Source organism: Barbatula barbatula, assembly GCF_947034865.1.
Source record: "Barbatula barbatula genome assembly, chromosome: 8".
Lineage (NCBI taxonomy): Eukaryota > Metazoa > Chordata > Actinopteri > Cypriniformes > Nemacheilidae > Barbatula > Barbatula barbatula.
In genome coordinates this window covers 12446018-12470624 of record NC_136771.1, presented here as the reverse complement: position 1 = coordinate 12470624, position 24607 = coordinate 12446018, and the positions used below count along the sequence as shown (strand labels likewise).

The window sequence follows — 24607 nt, the reverse complement described above, 5'->3', positions numbered from 1 at the left end:
TTAGTTCATTCATATTTTCCCCGAATAGGCATTTATTTATTTAATTTTATATGTTTTTTGTTACAAAACAGGACCACCCTCTCCTCCTCGAAACCTGGCCTTTAACATCAATGAAACCGCGGTCTTTTTGGAGTGGTCTCCGCCCAGTGACACAGGTGGTCGGAAGGATATAACCTATAATGTTTTGTGTCTCCGTTGCGGGGCTGATGGGCAGGCCTGCGAGCCATGCAACAGCAATGTGCGCTTCGTGCCAAGACCCGTGGGCCTCACGAGCACCTCCGTGGTGGTCCAGGACTTTGTGGCACATGCCAACTACACGTTCCAGATTGAGGCTTTGAATGGAGTTTCAGGAATGGGAAGATCTACAAGACAGGTTGCCAATATCACCGTCAGCACTGAGCAGGCTGGTAAGTCATGTCTTGGTAAACCATTATAACGCTGAGTAATAAAACTTATATTCTTGTTTTGTGTGTATGGTTAGCAAATCAAGACAGCTTTTATTGTCATTCATGCATGTGTGTATATGGGGCTGGGGTCTTAACCACCAAATTCATCGAGGGGATTAACAGCCAAGTATTGGTGATCTCGAACTATACATTTTAATGAGTTATTATCAAAACATTTTCACCTAATTAAAATGCTAAAAACATCTAAAATCACAATATAGCCATACAACTATCCCCCTGCACTGCTAAGCTCTCAGACACTTTTGCATCGAGATGGACTGATTTTCCATCCCGCTACTGCGAGTTTCATTTCACACCTGCTAACTTCCACCAAAATGTACTCAGAGCACTGTAGTTTTGCTCTGCCCCTGCTTACAAATAATTGTTTCTCGTATGCCTAATTCAGATCCCGCATTTCCTTTCTAACAGGTCGAGATTCACTGAATACACATCTTTTATTACTGTATAACCCCAATCTCCTGATCTTCAAAGCTGTAGATGTGCTAGCATGATACCTTCTTTAACAGTCTGTAAGGAACCATTGGCACAGCCTCTTTATAACTATTGCCATCCTGGCCAGACTCTCATCGTTCATCATGATAATGATAATAACTGCAAATTTCATTTTGTCCTGGAGAGGTATTGTCTAGGCACATCAAATGCGAGATGTCTCTTGGCCTAAGCTCAGTTTCACACTAATAGAGGCTTTATCTAAAAGCCTCTCTCTATCTAGCTGCTCTGACTGTTGGCAATATCCGCAGATATGGCCAAACTTCATTATTAGAGTCTGCTCAAGGCACCACAGGACAGTTCTCTAGACTCCAGACTCATTCTCACCCAGGATTGATCAGTTTCTCCATGTGTGCCCATTTCCTGTGCTCTGACTAATGATCCACTGCTCATTTTCATTGGCTGGATTTTGCTTTAACTTCATTGGTTAATGTTTTGACAGATCACAGTGACTCAACTTTCTTTGGGTTGCCTTGATGTCTTCCTCAAGCAAAGTATTTGAAATGTGATTTGCAACATGAAGTAAGGCTGTGTGACGAGAGATTATGTCATACGAAGTTAAAGAATGTCAAAGTGACTTTTTAAACTGTGTTGGTCGGGTCATTCTATTCTTTATAAAGACAGAGGAGCTAATCAGCATTGCTGGCATTTAGGTAGAGAGATTGATATGATGAGTCTGCTTCATGAGCTTTAATCACGGAGAAGAGCTTCATGGGCTTTCACCAAGCCCTCAATCTACCACCTGTGAGGAGCGACAGAAAGAGAAAGAGAGAAAGCGTGGAAAAAATAGATGCAGCTGTACAGCATCTGAAAAAAACACTGAGGCGTTTTGAAATTAGATACAGTGGCCCCACAAAGTATTTTGCAATGTAAAGATTTATAAAATATTTCATTGCGCTGGATAAAAAATAGAAAGCCAAATGGCAAACAAATGATGCTAGACCTTTTATTGGCAGTAACCATTTGCAGTGTCGAACAATTATAAAGTAGTTATTTAACAGAATTTCAATGGTTTTTTAAAATGGTAAAAAATATGAAATTACAGAAAGAATCCACAACTTTACAAGTCTGTAAAATAACATGAAAAGCATTTAATTTTATGGGTATTTTTTCCTGGTGTCCTCGCTGCCATTATGGCTTTAAGCTATTGATATGACAAGAATTCTCAAAATACGTTTCATCTAAATTGTTTGTATTTAATATGCTATAAATGCTACTGTTACGTGTGGCTTATAGGAAAAGTTCACTTTCCAAATGAAAATTCTGTCATTATGTACATCGCCCTCTTGTCATTTCAAATCTGCAAAACACAAAAGATGATATTTTGATAAATGTTGGTAACAGAAAATCGTTGGTCCCCATAGACTAGTTTTGTGTCTATACAATAGAAGTCAATGGGAACCAATTACCAACATTTTTCCAAATATCTTCTTTTGTGTTTTGCATAAGAAAGACAATAGGCTAAGTTAATAATGACAGAATTTTCATTTTGAAGGTAAACTATTGTTTTAATGCCTGTTCCTTATAACACGGTATCTTTTTATTGCTCAGTTACATGTTCACAATCATTCAAGTTATTACATTGCATGTACTGAATGTGCGGCAGCGTCCCTGCATTTTAATCACATTTTTGCTGTAAATTCATTTCTTTTTTTGTGCTACAGCTTGGAAGCCAATACTAAAAACCAAAATAATTACAGAAGCAAAGCCACAGTAAGATTTGTAATACAGCATGTCTTCCCCTCCTGTGGCCATTTAGCCGTAAATTAAATGTTAATGGAAGTCAGATTGAGAGGAATGACCCTGAGATGGGATGGGCTCTCCAGAGAACCCTACAAGGGCAAGGTTCCATAAACCCTTCAGTTCCCCCACCACGAAACAAGAACCAGCATAACTTTAATGAGCAGAGAAAGCTGGAGGAGTGCAAAGGATGTTGCCATGCAAAGGGCAGAGAAAAAGAATCAGCACGCAAGTCAGAGATCTAAACAGGCCTTAACCGTGAACCGTTACCGGCCTTCAAAGACATTCACATTACATCAGATATGTGAGTAAAGAATCCAGCTCTTTTATAGAACGATTGAAACATGGCTAATGGATCTGAAACTTCTTTATTTCTCTGAGAACCCATGGTAACATGATCTGGTTAGTGGAACAGCTTAGACTCATGAATTGCATTTTGGATACTATTCAATGTGTCCGGATGTTCTGTATGCCAGTAAAGGCGCTGTTTGTAATTTATTTTGTGTTAACAAAATACCTTCTTCTCTAATTGTTGGAAACAAAGACGCTTTCAACCCTTAAAAGAGGTTCAACCAATGGCATACGTTTGACCTGGACAACCTGGATTCCCAAACAATAGCACATGGGCGATAGCTAGCAACCTGTCTGCAAACAGTGTTTATTTTTGCAATTCTCTATATGACACTGCTAGTGGAGCTCAAACAATACTGTAGCTTTAAGTTAGGTCACCCAATAGGGAGCTTAAAGCTCATAGAATGATGCAACTATACTGTAATGTCAATGTTTTGAGCTATAGTGCAGGTTTTCAATGCTTTTTCTTTCAGTCAACAGTGCAGTCATTCGTTGTAAACATACAGCGGTATTGGGGTTGGCAGGTCTTGTTTGACTCAGTAAAAGCTCACAGACAGAGTGAGTTTGAGCCCATTGTATTATCAGAATGGAATGATGTATTAGAAACATGGTTTTCAAACGTTTCACACCAAGTACCACCTTCAAATCAAAGCCAATAAGTAAACCAACATTTTGCATTCCAATTCAAAACACTAATACGCAATGCATTTTGGAATTTGGTGCAGTAGCCAAAGTTATACAAATTATCCCAGCTGTCTAGAAAAGCTGGGAACGTTTCTGTCAGACTGGGTTACATTATTTATACTCTGCTCAAAACTGAAATATCAACATAAAGAGAATATTTCCTATTCAAATCCCACTCTGTCATAGTACAATTCTGGACTATACATAGATGGATAAAATGGTTGTTCTAAATGTAGGTTCAGGAGGAGTCTGATCATTCTGTCTTGTCAGTCATCAATCATGGCGCCGTTTTTTTATTTTCCATCCCAAGCGCACCTTGATTCATTCACCTTCATTAACCTTATTCACTATATAGTACATACATGTACATTATGTAGTTTTATTACACAGCGCTCCAGAATACTTGATTCTGATTGGCCAATCGCTGAATTCCAAGATCTGATATTTCCAGATAACAACCGCTCAAAACTAATAACACATGGTAACTCAGATACTGCAAATCCTTTTGTCAGGCACAGTTTAATATTACACAAAACTGAATTACACACACGTCCTTTAATAACATATAGGACATTATATTTACAAATGACTATGAAATCATATTTCTGCCTTTGTTGATATTTCTTACTATCCCTCCAGATTTATATTCTCTTTATTTCCTCTCATTTTCTAAAATGCTCAGACCAAATAAATTCCAAGTTGTGTCTTCTGTTTCGATTAAAGTCCTACTTTGGTATAAAAACGTCCATTGCACTGAAATATGGGGTTTATTCAATAAAAGGCTTTTCTCATAATGAAGAATGTGTAAAAATGATAAATAATTCAAACTTTGTGCTTCACCAATGAGACACTTACTAATAAAATGGCAATCTCTGATATTAAACTAGCTGGCCAAATCGCATTTAGAAAATGACTCAGTCAGACATAATCTACTTAAGCAATGTGACTGCATGAAAAAAATGCAAATAATGTCCTATAATATTGTACTTCAAGTGCACACCCTGTCATCTGTACACAATTTTCATAAAGGAACGGTTCGGTGAAGGCGTATCGAAGTGCTTGTTCCCCAACCTTTTTGTTTGGGGAAAAAATGAATGAATAATTATTGTTATTGTAGTATATTAGATGTAAATAAACTCAAATATAACATATCGACAAGAAACAACAAATCATAATTTTCTGATACGTATTACAGTTTTTTACGATTGCTAAACGACAGTGGGAGTCACATGTGCAAAACTCTAACTACAGTCTGCACAGCAGCATTCATGTGGACCAAACGTTCGTTTTTCATTGCTTGAACACAGTTTTCAAAACTCTACACACTTATCCCACGACTTTAACCACAACCTGCACACCGTGTGGATTTACAGCACTTTGTTCAAATGCTAACACACTGCTGTCAAAACTGTGAACCACACATTCAAAACAGAATAGATTTCAGCCTTGTGCCTTTCAAACACTGCTGGTTGCAATTTCAGCTGAAAGGCTAAGCAGGTGTCTTGTTTTAGATTTGTGAGTGAACACACACACACACACATATATATATATATATATATATATATATATATATATATATAAGTAGAGCTCAGAAAGATAAATTTTGGAAATGGAACGAGGAAGATGGGTTCGTGGTGGGAGAAGGGTGGCAGGGAGAGGGCAGATGCGTGGAGGAAGACACAGAAGACACAGAGCTGTTATTTCAGATGAAATAAGGGCTAATCTTATAGACCCTGTCGTGGATCATGGTCTCTCATTGAGAGAGGAAGGGTTGAGGGTGCAACCCAATCTGCAAAGATCCACAATTGCATCTGTAATGCCAATTTATCCTTATAGTAAATGAAAACATTACAGGAATTTATTTTGTATTGCAATTACAGTATAGAATATTTACACAGATATATATATTACAGTAAGTTTGACAGTAAAATATATTTTTACAACAGGACCCAAAGGCCGGCCCCAACAAGAGGAAGAGGAGAAATATGACTTTGTATGAAGTCACTGAAATTGTTGAAACTGTAAAGATGAAAAGTTTGTATTTTCTGTATTGGTGTTTGATGCTTGTGTTTTTACTCTCAGTGTGTTGTGAGTGACAGTGTGTGTTATCTCCGTGAGGGTTGTGCATTGTGTTTGGATGCACTGAGTCTGTTTTGAGCCATGTGTTAAGAGTTGTGTTGCTTTGAATGAGTTTTGAGGGTGATGTGAACAGTTTAGCTCAGGTGACTGTTGGTAGCGCAGACTGTAGTTAGAGTTTTGCACATGTGACTCCAGTTGTGCTCACTGTCGTTTAGCAATCGTAAAAAACTGTAACAGGACTGCTTGATCACGTTATCCTTTTTGAGACAACCGGCCCCCAAGTACTGACCAAAGACCCTCGTCCCTGAGCCGTTTGTCACTTATTTAAGATTACATCCCAGTGTGCTTTGGGGGCTTTTAGCCACAGCAGCCTCGACGGAGCCTTTTACTGTCAGTTTTAGACAGAGCTGGGAGGCTGGGAGCACCAAAGACCAGCAGCAAGAGAGAAAAGTGAACAGGAATTTGGCCATCCATTACATGTATGTGTGTGTTTGTAACTGTATGTTTGTGGATTTACCTGTTGCAGCAGTTTGATGGTTGATAATAGGATATGAACAGTTCACAAGAGAAACTTGAACAGTTTCTCTTGTGAAATGTATCTGAGGCCGGAATGTCCGTAGCCGAGCTGTGAAGGGGCAGAGACACAGACTGACACTTCGCTCTCCCCAAGGGATAAACAGAGAGATGTAGAGATGCAAGGAAAGGGGAAACGGGAGGGTGACTGTCTCCATTTTGACAGACTGTGTGTCAAAGAACTAAGAGACAGACATTCAGACTTCTGACCCCCACGGCACCACTGAAAGCTCTTAGGACTGAGCTGAGCTTGTATATTGCCCTGAAGGGCTTTATAATGGAGAGATAACTGCACTGTGTGTGTGTGTGTGTGTGTGTGTGTGTGTGTGTCTGTGTGTGTGTGTGTGTGTGTGTGTCTGTGTGTGTGTCTGTGTGTGTCTGTGTGTGTCTGTGTGTGTCTGTGTGTGTCTGTGTGTGTGTGTGAGTGAGTGAGTGAGTGAGTGAGTGAGTGAGTGAGTGAGTGAGTGAGTGAGTGAGTGAGTGAGTGAGTGAGTGGCAGGCTGCTGGTGATTGCACACATATTGTTTGGATGTTGGAATGCAAATTTATATTGTCAATGAATAGAAGAATAGAAAGGCATGAACTTTTAATTTTGGTGCCATCTGTCTTTTCGCTCACTTTCTCTCTTTATATTTCTGTTTTTCTTTGTGAATTTTAGATGATGCGTGATGGATGCATAGCAGTTCTTCGAGTACAGTTTGGCAAAATTCCCATTAGAATGAAATGCTGACTTTTTACATGTTTTATTAAAGGGATAGTTCACCCCAAAAATGTAATTCTGTCGTGAATTACTCACCCTCAAGTTGTAACAATTTGAGGTTGATTAGTTCATGAGAGAATTGTTATCTTTGGGTGGACTATCCCTTTAAGATCTGTTTGCTAGTCTGAAGATCATTCAACAAATTGTATAATCATGTGCAATTATGAACCTAATGATCCCAGGTGAATCCTGTCAGACATCATTTTTATCTTTCAAATTTTGTACCATCAAAATGTGACGGTGTGTATAGCTTCAGTGGTCTTTGTACCAAATGCATGTGATCAATGGAAATGGAGGAGTGGTTTATATACTATTTTAGTTTTTAGTTGTTTAATGTGTTTTCAATATGAGGTAAAACAAATAATTGGAATTCAAAGCCTGTAAAGTGGCCCATGTTTTCTTATTTATGTATTTGCATCGATAATATATGATTTGTTTGCTTTTAAGTTCAGTGTTTGCAATTCCTCAAACAAAATTCCTGCGAGAATATTTATTTGTGTAGAACAAGGTCACCGTTTCTGCAATAGACCTCTGCTCTGTGTTTTTATATTAATACGCATTTTTATATATGCACATACTGTGTAGATCTGTTTCAATGTTTCACGCCACATTAGCTTCGGTAGCAGCAAGGCTTTGGACTGTGCAACAGTATTGGTTTGGGAATTGTGACCAGACTCTAACCTCTAATTGGTCAATCAGATTTTCATGATGAGGAAATAATTGTACTGTTTCCACAGAAAATGCTCGCGCATGATGTGAAGGGGTCCATACAACCCCTTTTGTTTCTATTCAAAATCTTTGCAACGAATATTCACGATTGAGGGAATCGGCAGTAAAAGTTTGTTTACGCAACAGAATATATGTGAAATATATATCCATGGTTTATGTGACTCAGAAGTGTGACTAAAAAAACTGATTTTTCACTGCAATGATATGCAGTGATATGTAGAATTCCTTATTGGCCAAAAGACTGTTACCTCAATAATTTAAATGGGTTGTTTATATTTTCCGTCTACTGTAGCTCAGGGCAACTTTCCTTCTTTTTCTGTAATATAGAGTACATTGTATTTCAAGTCACTATTTTCAGCTCATAGTGGTGTTCTGAGCATTTTTTTCCATTATTCTGTAGACATCCAGCTCTGTGAACGTCTTCAAGCTCATGCAATTTTCTTCTAATCCTTATTTTTTTTGTCTTTACTCTGAGTAGAGAAAGAGAGGGATTAGAGCACCTATTTATGTTATTTTACCCCTCCTCTCTCCCTCTCTCTGTATTTTTCTGTCTCTCTGATTTTATTATTTATTTATCTATTTATTCTTTCTGGCAGAGGGAACAGCTCAAAGAGAAAAATGATGGCATGTACAAATAGTTCCCGCGAGGCCAGGTGTTGGCACATAATGGCCCATATAGGTGCAGTAATTAAGATCCGGTTGGACATGGGAAGAGAACAGAATATCGTCTCTTTTTTTCTGCACCCTAAGACAAATTTGTTGCAGAAAAACTAGCAATTAGTCCTACAGACAATCTAAAGGTTTTTTACTCTCCCACTCCCTCTCTCTTTTCCTTTTCATCTTTTATTTGCTTGTTACAATAGGCTTAGCAGCGGAGTTGTTTTGACCGGCTGTGTTTTTAAACACACAGTTTGTCACACGTTGTTTGGGCCTAAAACAGTTTTAAGAAGGGTCCTGAAAAGCAGTGAAAAAGAATGATCAATCTTTAAATCTATTTTTTAAAATGAAAAAATATATAGTTTTTGTTGTTGATAGGCTGCAATCCTCTTATTTTATTTTGGTGCAAAATTCATCTGTCGTCTGTTAGAAGTTAGCCAAATTCACCAGATGGCAACATGGGCAGACTGTGTGACGCGAATCTCGAAAAGCACGAACAGAACAACGCAAGGTATTTAAATACGTGTTTGCTTGCAAAGATGATAAACACTGTTCTGTGCCAACCGCAATGCATTTCTGCACTGGAAAATTGGCTGCCGGTAGCAAAAATATTCATCAAAATTCAAAAGACACTCTCGCTATAAAGACAACCAAAAAGTATTTTTCTATTTGTCAACTTATGTCACGTTCGAATCTTATTTCTATTGTAAAGCAAACTCAGTTGAAGAGACAGAGGTGTGACTCTAATTCAGCGTTGCTTTTGTTAATTACCCCAGAATTACAAGAGGCTGAATTAGTATTGATTTTGATGATGTGTTCCATGCTCTCATTCCCCACTGTGTTTACCCAAATCTGACTGACACAAGTGCTAACTAGCAAAGCATTTAAACACACACACACATAAAGACTCGTTCTGTCCCCGTACACCCTTGATAAATATGCCTACGTGAACACAGACATTAAAAGGATATTTCACTACCAAATTAAAAATGTTTTATGAATGTGCTTGAACCAGAGGCTTGTTCTTACGGCAAATAGACTACTCTCCCGCCAGAGTAGACACTATCCTATTGGCTAAACATGAAGAATGCAGCGTTCGTCATCAAAACATACGACACGCCTGCGAAGAACAAGCCTCGGGTTCGAACGCTTTCGAGAGATGACGGAAGTTAGACATCAAAGTTAATAGCACTGTCAATATGGATTTTTCTCTTAAACAAATGCATCAATTCGCTTCAGAAGACCTTTGTTAAGACCACGGAGCCGTGTCGAGCAGTCCTATGATTGATGGGTGCCCTTTTTTGAGCTTCAAAAAATCAACACCCGTTCACTCCCATTCTACCACTTGGAAGTAAAATGATACGTGGTATTATTCTTACAGAAGAAAACTATATTTGGTTAGGATACGTTGAGGGTGAGTGAAACATGGGAACATTTTTATTTAGTAGTGAAATATCCCTTTAAAGATGAATAAGCGCGTGCACATTTCACGTGCATTTGTAATTACACACATTGGCCTGCGGTGCTCAAGTTCTGCCGTATCGACGGCATTTTTACTGCAGCTGTTTCATTCTCCTGTTAATTGCTGCTGTTTGTGTGTCTGAGAGCTCTGCGTGCGAGGGTGGATGATTTCGAGTGTGTTTAGACAAATACTCCATCGTCTCTCATCATTCATCTCTCCATCTAAATTTGAGTTGTTTTCATTCCAGAGAACAAATCAAAGGCAGCCTTGTTAAGTTCTGAGTTTGTTAGATCTTCCTTCTCTAGGCACCTGGTACACTCATTCACTGACAGTCAGAAAATACCCCTTCTGCTCAGCTGCTGTTAACAGAAAGCACACGTGTTTCTACACTGTCTCACACTATAAAACTTAATTGACTCAAATGGTTAGATAGACAGAGAGACAGATACTATACGGTCTGGCCGGGTGAGATGGTGTGCATTAGCAAACAGACAATAAAATGTGCGATAGACAGAGCATAATGTACTTTATTTGATGCAGAAAAAAGAAACACTAAATATAAAGATAAAATTGATATAAAACAATATACAGAATAAATGCAATAATGGTTTTGCTACCAGCAATTAATAGCAAATCTATATTAATATATTCTATATTAACGTTGCTGGTGACAAAACCATTATTGAATTTGTTCTGTATATCGTTTTATATATAAGAATACATTACATTTTAATATCATCCAACATGGCTTAATAAAACTGAATTTACGGTCCGGACTACCCAATTTAGAAATTATAATAAATATACAACACTCGAGGAGCAAATCGTTAGACATGAGTCAAGCATACATAACAAATTCTAGGTTTAAGACAGTAAAAAATGTATACTGTAAATATTATATTCCCCGAAGGTACTCACAGTAAAGTACTGCATACATTAACGTAAGGCACAGTAGTAATTTAATAATTAATTAAAAGTTTAATTACAATAATATTAAACTGAACTCATGATATGCTAATTATATAAAGTTGAGCCTTTTACTTTATTTCCAGCAAGAAGCATCTGAATCTGAAATATTAAGAGAAACATGAATAGTTCCTGAACCATAGTAATATGTATTAAACATGTATTTAATTCATTTGCAGGCTTTTTATTGTAGAGATAAAACAGGAGAAACAAGAATACAATACAATATAGAGACATATATTTTTATGACATATCGCTTATTACTCCCAAACTCTTTGTAAGTCGCTTTGGATAGAAGCGTCTGCTAAATGACTAAATGTAAATGTAAATGTGAATGTAAGATAAAAGAATAACACCATGTCTGAGCACAACACCTTAACATGAGCATTAACCACAATGGCATGGCTCTAAATTGTCGATACATTTTTAATGCATATGGGGTTTAGAAGGCTTCTCTACAGTCTATATGAAATACACTTAGAGACACAGGGGGGTTGCTCAGGTTGCCCGGGCAACTGCCCATATGCCCTTCTCGACTCACGTTGCCCTTCCGAGGTGGAAAATATCTCGACGTATTTCACATACGTCTAGATAAAAAAATAAGCCTCATTCACTTCCACATTCGGGCAACAAAAGTGAAAGTCAGAAGGGGAAGGGCAAACTCTGTTTACGTGGCTGCAGCGCTGCACGCGACCGGCACCTGAGCTGATCCTGCATGAGCGGCCCTAGAAGGAGATTGTCGCTGTTGTCGGGTGATACGACTCAACGTTGTCTAGGGCGTCCGGGGCAAACTCAAACCGGACACTCATTTGTCCTTCTTTTTTGAGTTGTGCTGAATCGGCCTAAACAAACCCGCTTTAGAACATTTATTGGGACGCAGCAGCATAGCGTCTGACGCCGTAAGATCTCCGGTCAAACAAATGATTGGCTGAAAGAGGTGTCAAATAAATATCTGATATATCATTGGTTAAAAACGTAAACAAGCCTCCACGACGTGGAAGTGGAGTCCACGTGCTGGCTTCGTCACATCATAATGGTAACTTGCTGAACGTCAGACCTCATTAAATCCAGAATGGACAAAAGAGCACAACTTTATATAAAAAAGCAGTACAGACACTTTTCATGGATGTCGCTGTGAAGTGGACGTTTGTAGTCAAAATTTTGTAAAACAAAAGTTACCGACGAGCTGCAGGTACATCTTCAGGTCAAATATTTTTTCAAAAAATTGTCTGGCAATGAATAGAGTAGTTTCAGAATCACTGTATCATGATATCATCGATATGATAGAAAAAATTGTATTGTAGTTGTGAGTACACCAGTGTCCTATGCAATTATTCTTGCCTCGCTAAATGCTGAGTGTCCTCCTTTTTGGTGTTATGGAAATGGCCACCATTGCGTTGTCAGAAAAGGTGAGTTTGTGATGTAGACCAAACGAACGATCATCATCATCAAGTTTTATGAAATGAATTAAAATCTTCATAAATCCAGGCTGAGTTTGCCACATTTAGCCTAAATAATAAGACAGATAGCTTGCAGACAAGCAGCCTAGGCTACTATTCTTTTTGGTAGGTAGGCATTAGGCAAACTAAGCTACATGTCTGCTGATAGTTAGTTTCTCACGTTTCGTTTTAGCAAGAAGAATGAATGATGGAAGCAATGCATCACATTAATTATTTTATTCAAAATGGTTAAATGCCTAAATCCTATCACTATTTCTGGTATTGTTTGAAGCCAAGATGCCCACTCAAAAGAGGCGGATTCAGGAGAGACAATTCAGGGAGGCATTTTGATAACGATATTGATGTAGGGATTTTTATGACTCAAGTCATGTTTTTCTGTGTTATTATTAGTACTAGTTAAGGTGATTGAGTGCTGTATTTCAGTGTTTTACTTCTTTATGTATATATATTTTAATAAAGACCCTGTTATTCTAAGTCCTTCATATAGCCAGTGAGTTGTTGTTTTTTGGGGGGTGCCCTTTTTCAGGTCAGAGCAACTACCCCTCAAAATTCCTGTGCACGTCCCTGCTTAGAGAAGAAGATTATATGGAGCTATTGAATCATTTTTTTTAAAATCTTGTATATTACGTCGAAAGGGAAGGACGAAAGCTGTTGTACAGCAAGGGAAAGAAAATGTTTATTAAATAGAAAGAAAATGTTCATTTAAAGGTAATTTTATTTCCCTCGCTTTCTTTCATGCATTCAAGAAATCTCTTGAAATCCTGAAGAAAGGCTAGGATGCTTTTCATTTGCATGTCCCCTCCAGAATCACATCGATAAAACTAGAGCTTAGGCTCCGCGTTGACTGCTTGTGCCTTTGTATTTTTTATGTGGCACTTTTTTAAGTTCCACTTGACAGATATTTCAATAAACTCTGTCTGAGAGAATGCTAAGTAAAAACGTACCCTCCAAAAAAAAACAAGCGGCATCCAATTATCCTTAATCTAGCTTTAGTGATTGCTTGCCTCAGTGTGATATGATTGCCGGAATGATTTGGGTGCGAGAGGCTCCTTCAGCGGAGCAGGACAGCTAATTCAAATTCAAATGCAGGTTAGATCAGCGTGATGACTTTACATTAGCATTTTCCGTCTTTACCAAAGCGTGTTTGTGTGCATGTCAGCGGGTCTGCTGCTGGACGTTATTGTTGGGGCTTTGTGTTCATTTTATTTTAGCACAGACTAATTACAAGCTAATTTCAAAAGACAGTGTGTTATGACAGTTCAACGTACCACACAGGCAGATGGACAACTCATTTGTTTTAAGGAAATGGAACTAAAGTAAAAAAACAGTTACCCCAAAAATAAAGGGTTGTACATAAATATTGTTTTAAAACCTTAGCCAACATGTTGTTTCTTCAGCATCTACTACACTCGTAAAAATAAAGTTGCCTCTAGAAGAATTTAAATGGGTTCATAAAGATCTTTGTCTCTCACAAATGGTTCATTTGTCACTTGGTCAATGTTTGGTATAGCACTGTGTTTACAGTGCAAATATCAGGGGTTCGATCCCAGGGACCACACATTCTAATAAAAAATTTATTGTACAGTATGATCCTTCAAATAAAAACACCACACATGCATACATTGCACATACATTTAACATACAACAGACAGAAGTCGCTTAACTTGAAACCATTATTATAACCTATGGGATGGTTTTTGAAGGAGGATAGCCTCTTGCCTAAACAACATTCAGGCTGTTAAGATTTATAAGGTGTTCCTCTCACTATTCAGATGGTTTCTATGCCCCTGACAGAACTTGAATTTTCTGCTGTCCTTCAGTGAGTTTGTTTTTAATGTCACAAATCATAATGTAGCTTCAGGGGTACACCCAGGTTCAGCCACAAGCCATAACCTTGTGCTATCTTTGTCTGACAGCACGAGCTAAGGTCAGGCAGTCTCAGAATCAAATAAAATAAGTATTTTCCGTCTCTCTCTGTTCCCGTATACGCATCCGTTCTGAAATCAATCTCTAGCTCTGTAAATAGGGACATGATGATTCTTCATCATTTATTAAGGTGCCACCTGTTCCTTACTGTCACTCTGTCTTCAATATTTCTGCGCAAACGTACAAGTCTCCCTGCACACGTCTAAAGCAGTCAGATGTCGCAGGCTGCACCAGCCGTCCCCTCTCAATAAAAGATGAGCTGTCTCTCATGAGAGAGTTTCAGAGGACAGTGTCTTCCTCTGCGCTCAAGTCAGGCACAGGGGTGCCTTCAAACACTGTTCCAATATATTTCCACAGAGCAAATTTGTTGAGACATATTGTAGTAGATGGAAGATAGGCCGAGGTAACTCAGCATCACACATTTAGATAAAGGCCCTACGGTTACACAAATAGACAGACTGAAGGGGAGATTGTGTCATAGGTGGTAACCTTTGCAAAACTGATGTCTTATTCTCTTTTATTCTCTTCAAACCACTTTTACTGATATCTCACAGGGCCTCGGGCAGTTCTGCCCACTGCTGGACATCACTGAAGACCGCTCTCTAGTGTTTACTGTCAGTTCTACCCAAATCCATTCCATCTCAATCTCTCCACATCATCTTTTGGTGTACCTACAACTAGTTTAGTAATAGTGTAGTTGATTATTTCATTCCCCCTTTTTTAATAGGAAGTGCTTTGAAAAGCTGTGCTTATCTTGAATCTTTAAATTCACATAAAGGAACAGTAAAGCTCTCCGTAACACTTTAGATTACAGCCCACAATGTATTTGGTATATGGCGAACAACAAGACACTGTTGAATTTGTGTTATTCCTCACCACCGCGAGCTTTGCTGTTCATGATGGCATGTCAGGCATACAATGCGTAGTTATCTTTGAATACAGCGATGAGCTTACATTGAGAATAGTCATTGTTTAGTTGACTAGTCATTTAATATAATACATATATTTTGTATACCGTATGTTGTGCCAATTCCGGTCCAGTGTCTGCTGAATTTCAACAGAAACAAACTTCAGGAATGACATGAAATCACCCAACAGCAATGTGAACGATTCAAGAGAATGGAAAAATGCATGAACATTATAAAGTCAAGCGTATTCCATCATAAATTCAGTTCTAACCAATCCTGAAATTCATCGGTATTGTGATGTTGAAACATGAATATGAACCTGCGTTGCGATGACCACCAGGCTGTTTTTAGTCCAAGTCCATCCCTGCCTACAACTCTCCGTTCCCTGTCCTCCCCTTATATTTTCCCAGCTGTTTTAACAGTGAGAGATTGATTACTTTGACAGAGGTAGTGATTACCACGCAGGCGGCCTCTGTGGGCCTCCAGAGTGAATATTTACCTGGAGAAATTCAATCAGGCTAGCTAATGCCATTCACCCACTACTTTAATCTGCTCCAGGATTCAATTAAAGATCAGCTCCACCTACCTGTGGGCGACACTTCAGTCGTTGAGGTGAGGGGGAGACAGACATGCATAATGGCTTAGCATTCACTATGAGGAAGGCTATAGTGTATTTGATTTTGTGTGTGTTTGTATGTTTACATGCCTTCATCTTAACCGAAGAGGCTTATAGTGTTCACTAATTGCAATAATTTGTAAAAAGCCTTCGACGTACAGTAGGTCCTTAATGGATTTTCTTCTATTCTTCCATCTGATTGAACCATGATTCGCATTTTCTTAAGATAGCATGAGCAGAGTTCACGGAAATGTTGATGGCTACAATTCTGACACTTTAAATGGCAAATTCATCTTAAATTGTTTTAATACTTTATTTGTTTTGTCGTAAAGCCCAAAGCTTTTCTTGTCTTAAATTACATGTCTGCACGTTTACAATTAACCACACCAAATTACCCAAGTAGAGTAGCTTACAGTGTCACTAGTAAAAAAAGTATTTGACACATTCTCATCCCAATTTACACATTCAGATCATTGGTTACTACCCTGAAGATTTATATATATTTATTTTGCAATATTTAACACAGAATCTTTAGTTCAGCACTGAAGGGCAATAAAGTAAACCATGTTAAAAAGCTAAGAGCAACCAAGTTTCAATACATTTGTATAAAAAGGCTCGCTGCTTCAGAATTCCTCATTTCACCATGACCAATTGTTCTTCATTTCTCAGGTCCGTCACTGGTACGTGTGGTGAGAAAAGACTGGGCAGCCCAAACCAGTGTCGCACTCTCCTGGCAGGAAACTGAACAGCCACATGCTGCCATCCTGGACTACGAGATCAAATACTATGAAAAGGTCACCACCGTTCTCAACTGTCCTTATTCTCTTAGTTAACGGTGAACAGAATGTTAAAAAAAACCTGTTCTTTCTCTCTCCGTTTAGGAGCAGGAACAGTTAAGCTTCTCATCTACACGTACCAAGTCTCCGAGTGGGATAGTCACGGGACTAAAGCCCTCCACAGTTTACGTCTTCCACGTCCGCGCACGTACCCTCGCTGGCTACAGCAGTTACAGCCCAAAATTTGAGTTCGCCACAGGAGATGAGAGTAAGGCTTTTACTAAAAAACCTCATTTGAATAGCTGTTATCTTAAAACGGTGTAGTTATATCCAATTGTTGGTGATTGTGATCAAATCAGGTCTTCCGCTTGAGTTGAGTTTTAAACAAATGCTATTTCTGTTATCTTTGTGCGCAATAAGTACGTAAAATGCCTTCCCCACCCACTTTTCTCCTCTCCAAGCTTGTGTTCATTTTTCCGTAGCTGAGAGAAATGTAGTGCCTCTTGGACGGAGGTCCACACATGAATGTCAGTCCCATGTGTGATATGGCCCCTTTCACCATCAAATGACAAGCACGTGAACTTGTGGGAAAAGTAACAGCGTTCTGCTTCTCTCCCCTCTCTCTCTCTCTCTCTCTCTCTCTCTTACTGTGTCAGACTCTGAGGAAGCATCAGATCAAGGCCAGGTGTTGGTGATTGTAACAGCCACAGTGGGGGGCTTCTCTCTTCTTGTCATTCTCACCCTCTTCCTTCTCATCACTGGCAGGTAATGAGAGAGAGCAAATAATAAGAGTGCAGGTACATACGCCCCAGGATATGACAGATGTGTTGTTTATGGATTAGCTTTTTCTCTATCTATCTACAGTATCTGTTCATGTATATTTGTCTGTCTGTCTGTCTGTCGCGCATTCTCTCATTTTCCCTTAATTTAGTTCCTTGCTTATCCAGCCATCTCCTAATAGGCCCGTTGGCCATGGAGCACCTTCCTATTTTCCAATTGGCTGAGCCATGTCGCTGCCTAATTAGTCGGAATGCTGCAGCCTCCCAGCAGTGTCTTCTGCCATGAAATGGCCTGCTGTGAGACTGACAGCAAGCTTAAACATGCCACACAGTCTTGTGATTCGCAGTATCAGCATGCGCAGCACACTGTGTGAAACCTCAGTCAGCCCTTGTGCCTTCACATACTCACACAGTCGTAGCCGCAGGGGCTGATGGGACCTTGTTTCGGCTGCTTGTGCAGAAATTTGCACTGAGGTGCTTGGAAGCAGCCCTCAAATGAATCAAGGGCTCTTGATGAAGGGCAGAATTAGTGTTTGTCAAACAAAAATGAATTTTGCCAATGAAGGCTTTTGAGCTGTTGTCCCTGGATTGTCTTGACGGATAAACGGAATGATCTTTTGCTGGACTTTTTACCTCTGAGGAGCATTTCAGGCATATGTTTTGCTCGATTTTTACTGTTATTGACTGAAGTGCAGTTTATTCAGTGCCATGGAGAGAGACATTGGGTTGTTGAAGTGAAAATAAGGCCACCTTTTGTTATCAGTTGGTTATAAAACATAATCAAATCTTCCATCAAGTTGACAGTTAATTCAACAGACAGTTGGTCTAAGAAAGAGTACACCAACACTCAAAATACGTATATGATTTAAAGGGGTCATTGCATGTTTTTTTCGTTCTGTGGGGTGTCATTATAATATCATGTGTCAAGTGTTTTTCTGCAAAAATACAAAATTCAGTTTTTATGACCCGTTTCCAAATTGTTTTTATCCTGTCACTAAATTATCTAATTTGTGCATTTTCTCCTTTAAGAAAATTTGGTTAGCTTCTCTGTAACCGCCCTCCTCTCTGATTGACAGCTGATGCCGAGAGATACTTCGCTGGCTATTAAGTTTAAAACTCACAGATGAACGGGTCATTATAGGTTTCAAAATGGTATTTAAATCAAAGAATCATATTTAAATGACATTCTCTTTGACATTGACATTGTTTGGAAGCCTGTTCAATGTCTGCACAACATAACATTTGTCTGACATCGCAAACTTACTGTTATTACAGTTATTTAAACGTGGGTGTTGTTGTGCTGCTGTAAGCAGGTCATATGAAAAGGAATCATCTGTGTAACTTTACATATCGAGCCATTTTACATTCAGGCTTTTCTGAAGAACAATTCTTGATTAGGAGGATATTTAAGCTATGAAACTTGCAAGATGTATTATTGATAGCAAAACTTATTATATGTTATGAAATCAAGGGAAATTTGATTCCCCGTGTTATCACCCCTTTAAGCATCATGCAAAATGTAAAAGTAGACGAATGGCTTTCCAGAAGCAGTTTACAGCATAGGATTGTTGTTTTCATTTGAAAGAAAGCATTCTTTCATGTGAACCATGCCTTAAACACATAAATAATTTACAAATAAAAGGAATAAAAAAGATATTTGATGCTAAATGAATATTAGTGAAAAATAAGTTGTTGACTTGCTTAAAGCTGATAAAGGTTACAGAAGTATTTCTGTCAATAAAAAGTTCAGCACTGCTGATGTGTTTTCTAAAAGTGGGCGTCCTGCAAAGATGAGTGCCAGAGAAGAGCTCCGGCTGCTCAGTGATGTCAAGAGAAACCTAGGGTGTCAGCAAAAAAAGACACTTAACAAAACAGTATTCATGGGAGGACACCAAGGGGGAAGCCAAAACTGTCCAAAAAATAGCTGCAGAAGTTTGCAAAACGCATCTGAATATTCCACAGGGCTGCTGACAGAATATTTTGGGTACAGATAAAAAAGTTGAGTTTAAAAAAAAGAAGATATGTGGAGAAATAAATGCACTGCACACCGACACCTCATTCCAACAGTAAAGTATGATGGAGGGCCATCGTGGATCGGGGCTGCTTTGCTGCCGCAGGGCCCGGGCAGCTTGCTATTGTTGACAAAAAAATTAATTCCCAGGTTTATCAAGAAATTTTGCAGAGGAATGTGAGACCATCTGTCTGCAAATTGAAGTCAGGTGATGCGTCAGGACAAAGATACAGTTTACAAGAAAAACAACAGAATGCCTTCCACAGAGAACCTGACCTCAGCCCGATTAAGATGCTTTGGCATGACCTTTAGAGAGCAATTTACACTAGACCCAAGAATATTACTTGAAGCTTGAAACCGCTTGAAATATAAATGGTGAAAAATGTCTCCTGACTGCTGTGTGATCTGTAATTACAGGAAGCATTTGGTGGGCTGTTACTGCCAAAAAGATTGAATCTGTCAATTTAAGGGTTTAGATTTTGCTCCTCCATGCTTTGATCGTTTACTTTTCCGACCAATTTAAGCAGAAATCCATGGCGTTCACATACATTTTGCTGCATTTGTTATATATCATGTTAACATTATTACTGATGTATGTATTTTTTGTTCAACAGGTGTCAGTGGTACATAAAATCTAAAATAAAATCAGAAGACAAAAAAAGGACACAATATCAAAATGGACATGGTATGGAAGCTATGTACGCACTCACACGCATATACACATGCTATATATTCACAATTGTTAATGTTTACTCACTTATAAATCACACAAGCAACTAAAAATTAAACAATTTAGAGCAAATCATCTGTTATTTAAACATGTGGGCTCTGAGGATATTTCTAACATAATATATAATATCTTTTGGTCAATGGGGATCGAAATTTGACAAAGCACGACTGAGTAAATGATGATCAAATTCATTTTTTCTATAATATATTTTGCGTACAATATAACTCTAATTTAACATCTGTTCAGACATTACATAATAATAAAACATATTTATAAAAAAACATATTTTATTATAGTGCCATTCCCAGGATTAAAGACTTACATTGACCCGGACACTTATGAGGACCCCTCACAGGCCATCCATGAGTTTGCCAAAGAAATAGATCCATCTCGTATACGGATTGAAAGGGTCATCGGAGCAGGTCAGAACTTCTTTTTCAGCTCCCTTCAGACAGTATATCAGTAGCCCGTCGTCTGCAGCAAAATCTAACTTTTAAATGTTTCATGAGCTTGTAGTTAGAACTTAGAAGATGAGGTTCATTATAAAGGAAAAACAGGCTCAGATTTCTTCTCTCTCTTTAAGTCTCTAGTTCTTGGTTTTGATTTCCCTTTTGTGTCTAATTAAAATATGCATCAGATCATTTTCACATTTAAGCTGTTAAATGCCATGCTGAAAAATCACTTTGTAATCCAAAGAAGAGAAAAAGATCAGACTTCAATCTTCAGTGTGATAAGTAGGAAATGATTCAGTGAGGAATATTGTCTTGTGCAAAGCCCTTGTAATGTCTATTGTTAACTTGTTTGTTTGAAATACTTTCACTGCCACCTTGTGTTTTCTACATAAATTGCCAAGCATTGCTCTAAAAACTGAATGATAATGTAAACCTGGATGTATTCTGAAGGTGAGTTTGGGGAGGTGTGCAGTGGGCGTCTCCGTGTACCAGGAAAGAAAGAAATTCCTGTGGCTATAAAGACTTTAAAGGGAGGTTACACAGAGCGGCAAAGAAGGGATTTTCTGCGAGAGGCGAGCATCATGGGACAGTTTGATAATCCAAACATCATCAGGCTGGAGGGTGTAGTCACTAAGAGTAAGGCATTTTTGCTTTGTGATCAAAATAATTGTTTGTCATTCATTCTGAATTGTTATTTTATTCTTATGTTTTATAGTGATGTGTCATTATACAAGGTGACTCCAGACAAAATGAAGGCAATACAAATGAGGGGATATTAATATCAAAGCAGGCTATAAATAAATTAGGGCTGCCAAACGATTAATCACATGCCATAAAGTTTGTGTTTACAAAATATATGTCTGTGTACTGTGCGTATTCATTTTGTATTTATAAACACGTACATATATTCATATATTTAAGAAAAATATAAAATGCTTATAAATAATTTGAATTATTGGTAAATATAAATAAAAACATTAAAATATTTCCTAAATATTTGTCAGTGGTATTTTATGTGTTTATAAATACAACATTAATATGCACAGTACACAGACAAATATTATGTATACACAAACTTTTATTCTGGATGTGATTGATCACAATTAATCGTTTGACAGCCCTCAAACAAATTTATTATTACTCAATACAAAAAGTGTAACGATATTGAGTTATTGTAAAATTGTTTCAGTATTGATATTGATCATGGACAATACTTGTAAAGCCATCAATATTTTAAGAAAAATGAAACATGTTTCTCTGATAGGTTTGATACACCCAGAGCTTCGGCATGACAAGCAAAACATTACCGATTGTGTAAACAACTGTGCTCAGCCTCCATGTGGAAAAAAAACTACTTAGCTGATTTCTTTTATCTGTTCCACTCTTCACTCATTTGCATTAATGATTAAGGAATCATTGAGGCTCTTTGCGGTAAAGTTAAAAAGAATCCCCTAGGGAGCAGAGAGTAACAGATGCTTGCATAACAACATTATATATGGCCTCATGGAAACTGAGCATTGAGCAGAACTGAAGTGTTTTATTTATATTAAAATACTTGCGATAAATTCTGTTTGACTTTTGGTGTACTGGCCTTTTCAAACGTGTATTCTCCGACAGTATAAAACACACAAAGGCACTAGAGTGATATGAGTTATGTTACGATCCATGTCCCATTTCCTTCTGTTTTTCTCTCTGTATCTTTTTCCATTACTAAAAGGTGTCCTGTTTTTTTCTTTGTAGGTCGGCCTGTCATGATAGTGGTGGAATACATGGAGAATGGATCATTAGACTCTTTTCTGAGGGTACAAGATCTCATTCAACATCAGTGTTGCACTTACACCTGATATTCCTTGTAGAAACCTTTTAATAGCAAATACAGTATGTTTTTAACTCACCAACAAACCGGTTCTTGACCTGAAATATGTTACGAAAGTTGACATGCGTTACATGAAATACTTCACGTAAAACTAGTTTAAACTGCATTTTTAAACACCCAGTTATATATGATTTTTAGGCATAGTTTTATGACCATCTATGAAATTATGGAATATTTATGGATTTAGAACACATGGAGTATTTGTATAGATTTTTTTCACATTAAAGTATAATTTTAGATGAATAGAAAAGTCTTTGCACTCACAATTGAATTTCAGACTTCAGAAGGTCCAGTGTATGAAGTTCCCTTTCTGTCGGTCTCTCGACGTTGTGTCGAAGCCGACAGATGGGGTTCGCCCTTGAGAACCAATCGTCTCTGACTATTTTGAAAAGGCCAATGAAATTGGCGAATGAAATTTGCATGCCGGGCTCCGCCCCCGGATATCCGGGTATAAAAGGGGAGCCGGCGTGCTCATTCATTCACCTTTTGTTCTTCGGAGCCTTCGCATCTGATGACATTCTTCGAATTGCCGATTTCTACGACGCGCTGGGCGTCCTGGCAGTTCCTGAGGTATTTTTCTAAAAGAGCAATTTCCTCAGCGTGGCATTGCCCGCTGATCTCTTGGGTGCAGTACACTCATCGAGGACGGGGACGGACACGGTGGTTGCCGCAAGTGTTCGGGGGTCCGATCACTGTGGCAGCCTCGTGGATTCGTCCTGCCCGCACGGCGCGCGGATGGCTATTCAGACGTTGCGTCACTGCGCGCGGATGGCTAGTCAGACGTTGCGTCACTGCGGGCGGACGGCTATTCAGACGTTGCGTCACGTTGGCTACGTTCTGTCAAGAGCAAGCCACCACCTCGTTTGCTTCCCGTTCTGTGACCGCAGCGGCTACGGCCCTGCCGTCAGCGGCGGCGAGCAGCGAGGGTGATGTGGGGATTATCGTGAGCGTTAATCCGTCAGCCGGTCGGCTCGCGGACCGCTCGCGCCCCGTCTCGCTTGTTTAGCAGGTCCCCAAGGATGGTCCTAAGCCATCTTATTCCTCAGCCACGCGCTCGGACACGAGCCGTGGAGATGAGGTGTCTCTTGCAACATCGGAGCGCGACCTGCTGGCATCAGACTCTGGCGATTCCCTGAAGCTCCCTCCCTCGGGAGGTCGAGCACAGGTGAGAGCAGACGTCAAGATGTCAGCCATGCTCGCTCGGACCGCCGTGAGCGTCGGGTTGCGGTGCAGCCCTGGTGCTCGCGGCTGGGTACTCGCACATTGGGCCCGGCTCAAGTGCCAAGTTTTACCGAGCTGCATAAGGAGTTCAGTAAGACCTGGAGCGTCCCTTTCGGCGCGCTTCCGTTTAGCTGACTCTATCGCCCTCTCTTCCCTCGGGGCGGGGAGGCAGCTAGGGACTATGTCAGTGCACCCTGGGTGGAGCATGCAGTCGCGGGTATCCGCAGACGGCGGCCACCTGGGGGGCTTGACCTAGACTCACCGTCCAGGGCATGTAAGGTCTCAACATCTCTGGTGTTGGGGCTGGCAGTGCCGTGGACCAAGCTGCCTCCACTCTTACGCATGGCCTTCCTGCAGGCCAGGGCGCTAAAGAGAGCCCCACGGGGTAAGACCGACCCAAGTAGTGCCGCCGCCGACTGGCCCTCCGGGGACCGCGGTGGCAGCGCAGGCGGGGTCGGACGATGTCCACATCAGTGGCCCGGAAAGATGCCTCGGACCCAATCTTGCGCAGGGGGGCGATGTCGAGAAAGGCCACTTTCCCGACTCCCCTCTCGCAAGGTCGGCTGATTGGTGGCGCTGTCAAGGACTGCTCCAGCAGCCTCTTGACAGTGTAGAAACAGACCGGCCTGCTGTGACCCGGCCGCCTTTCGGCCGTCGAGGTCTCGCACGTGGTCTGCCCCCAGCAGCCCTGGCCTTCTCCAGCGTCGACTCCGGTTCTGGTGCCCCCGCAGGTGGCCCCCCGGAGGAGGACGTCAAGAGAAGGACCACCTAGAGAGATTGAACCATCGGGCCCGACCCAGCCTGGGTTGCTGGATGGTCGGACTGGGGCGGTCCCTGCCGCGTCCCAAACACCTTCTGGGCCCCTTCGGGGGCCTAGTGCCCGCCTTCTCACAAG

General features: G+C 39.8%; 1 protein-coding gene across 2 annotated transcripts in view; it reads left to right on the top strand.

Moving 5' to 3' along the window:
• Positions 1-24607, top strand: part of epha6 (eph receptor A6) — a gene marked incomplete at its 3' end in the record, with an annotated part of 98924 nt that overhangs the window by 60987 nt on the left and 13330 nt on the right. For both annotated transcript variants that reach the window (XM_079462817.1, XM_079462818.1), the window contains exons 5-12: positions 72-407; positions 16537-16661; positions 16749-16911; positions 17300-17408; positions 20048-20118; positions 20460-20585; positions 21066-21251; positions 22356-22417. In XM_079462817.1, the coding sequence (XP_079318943.1) occupies positions 72-407; positions 16537-16661; positions 16749-16911; positions 17300-17408; positions 20048-20118; positions 20460-20585; positions 21066-21251; positions 22356-22417 (1178 nt within the window). The remainder of the gene's footprint in view (positions 1-71; positions 408-16536; positions 16662-16748; positions 16912-17299; positions 17409-20047; positions 20119-20459; positions 20586-21065; positions 21252-22355; positions 22418-24607) is intronic.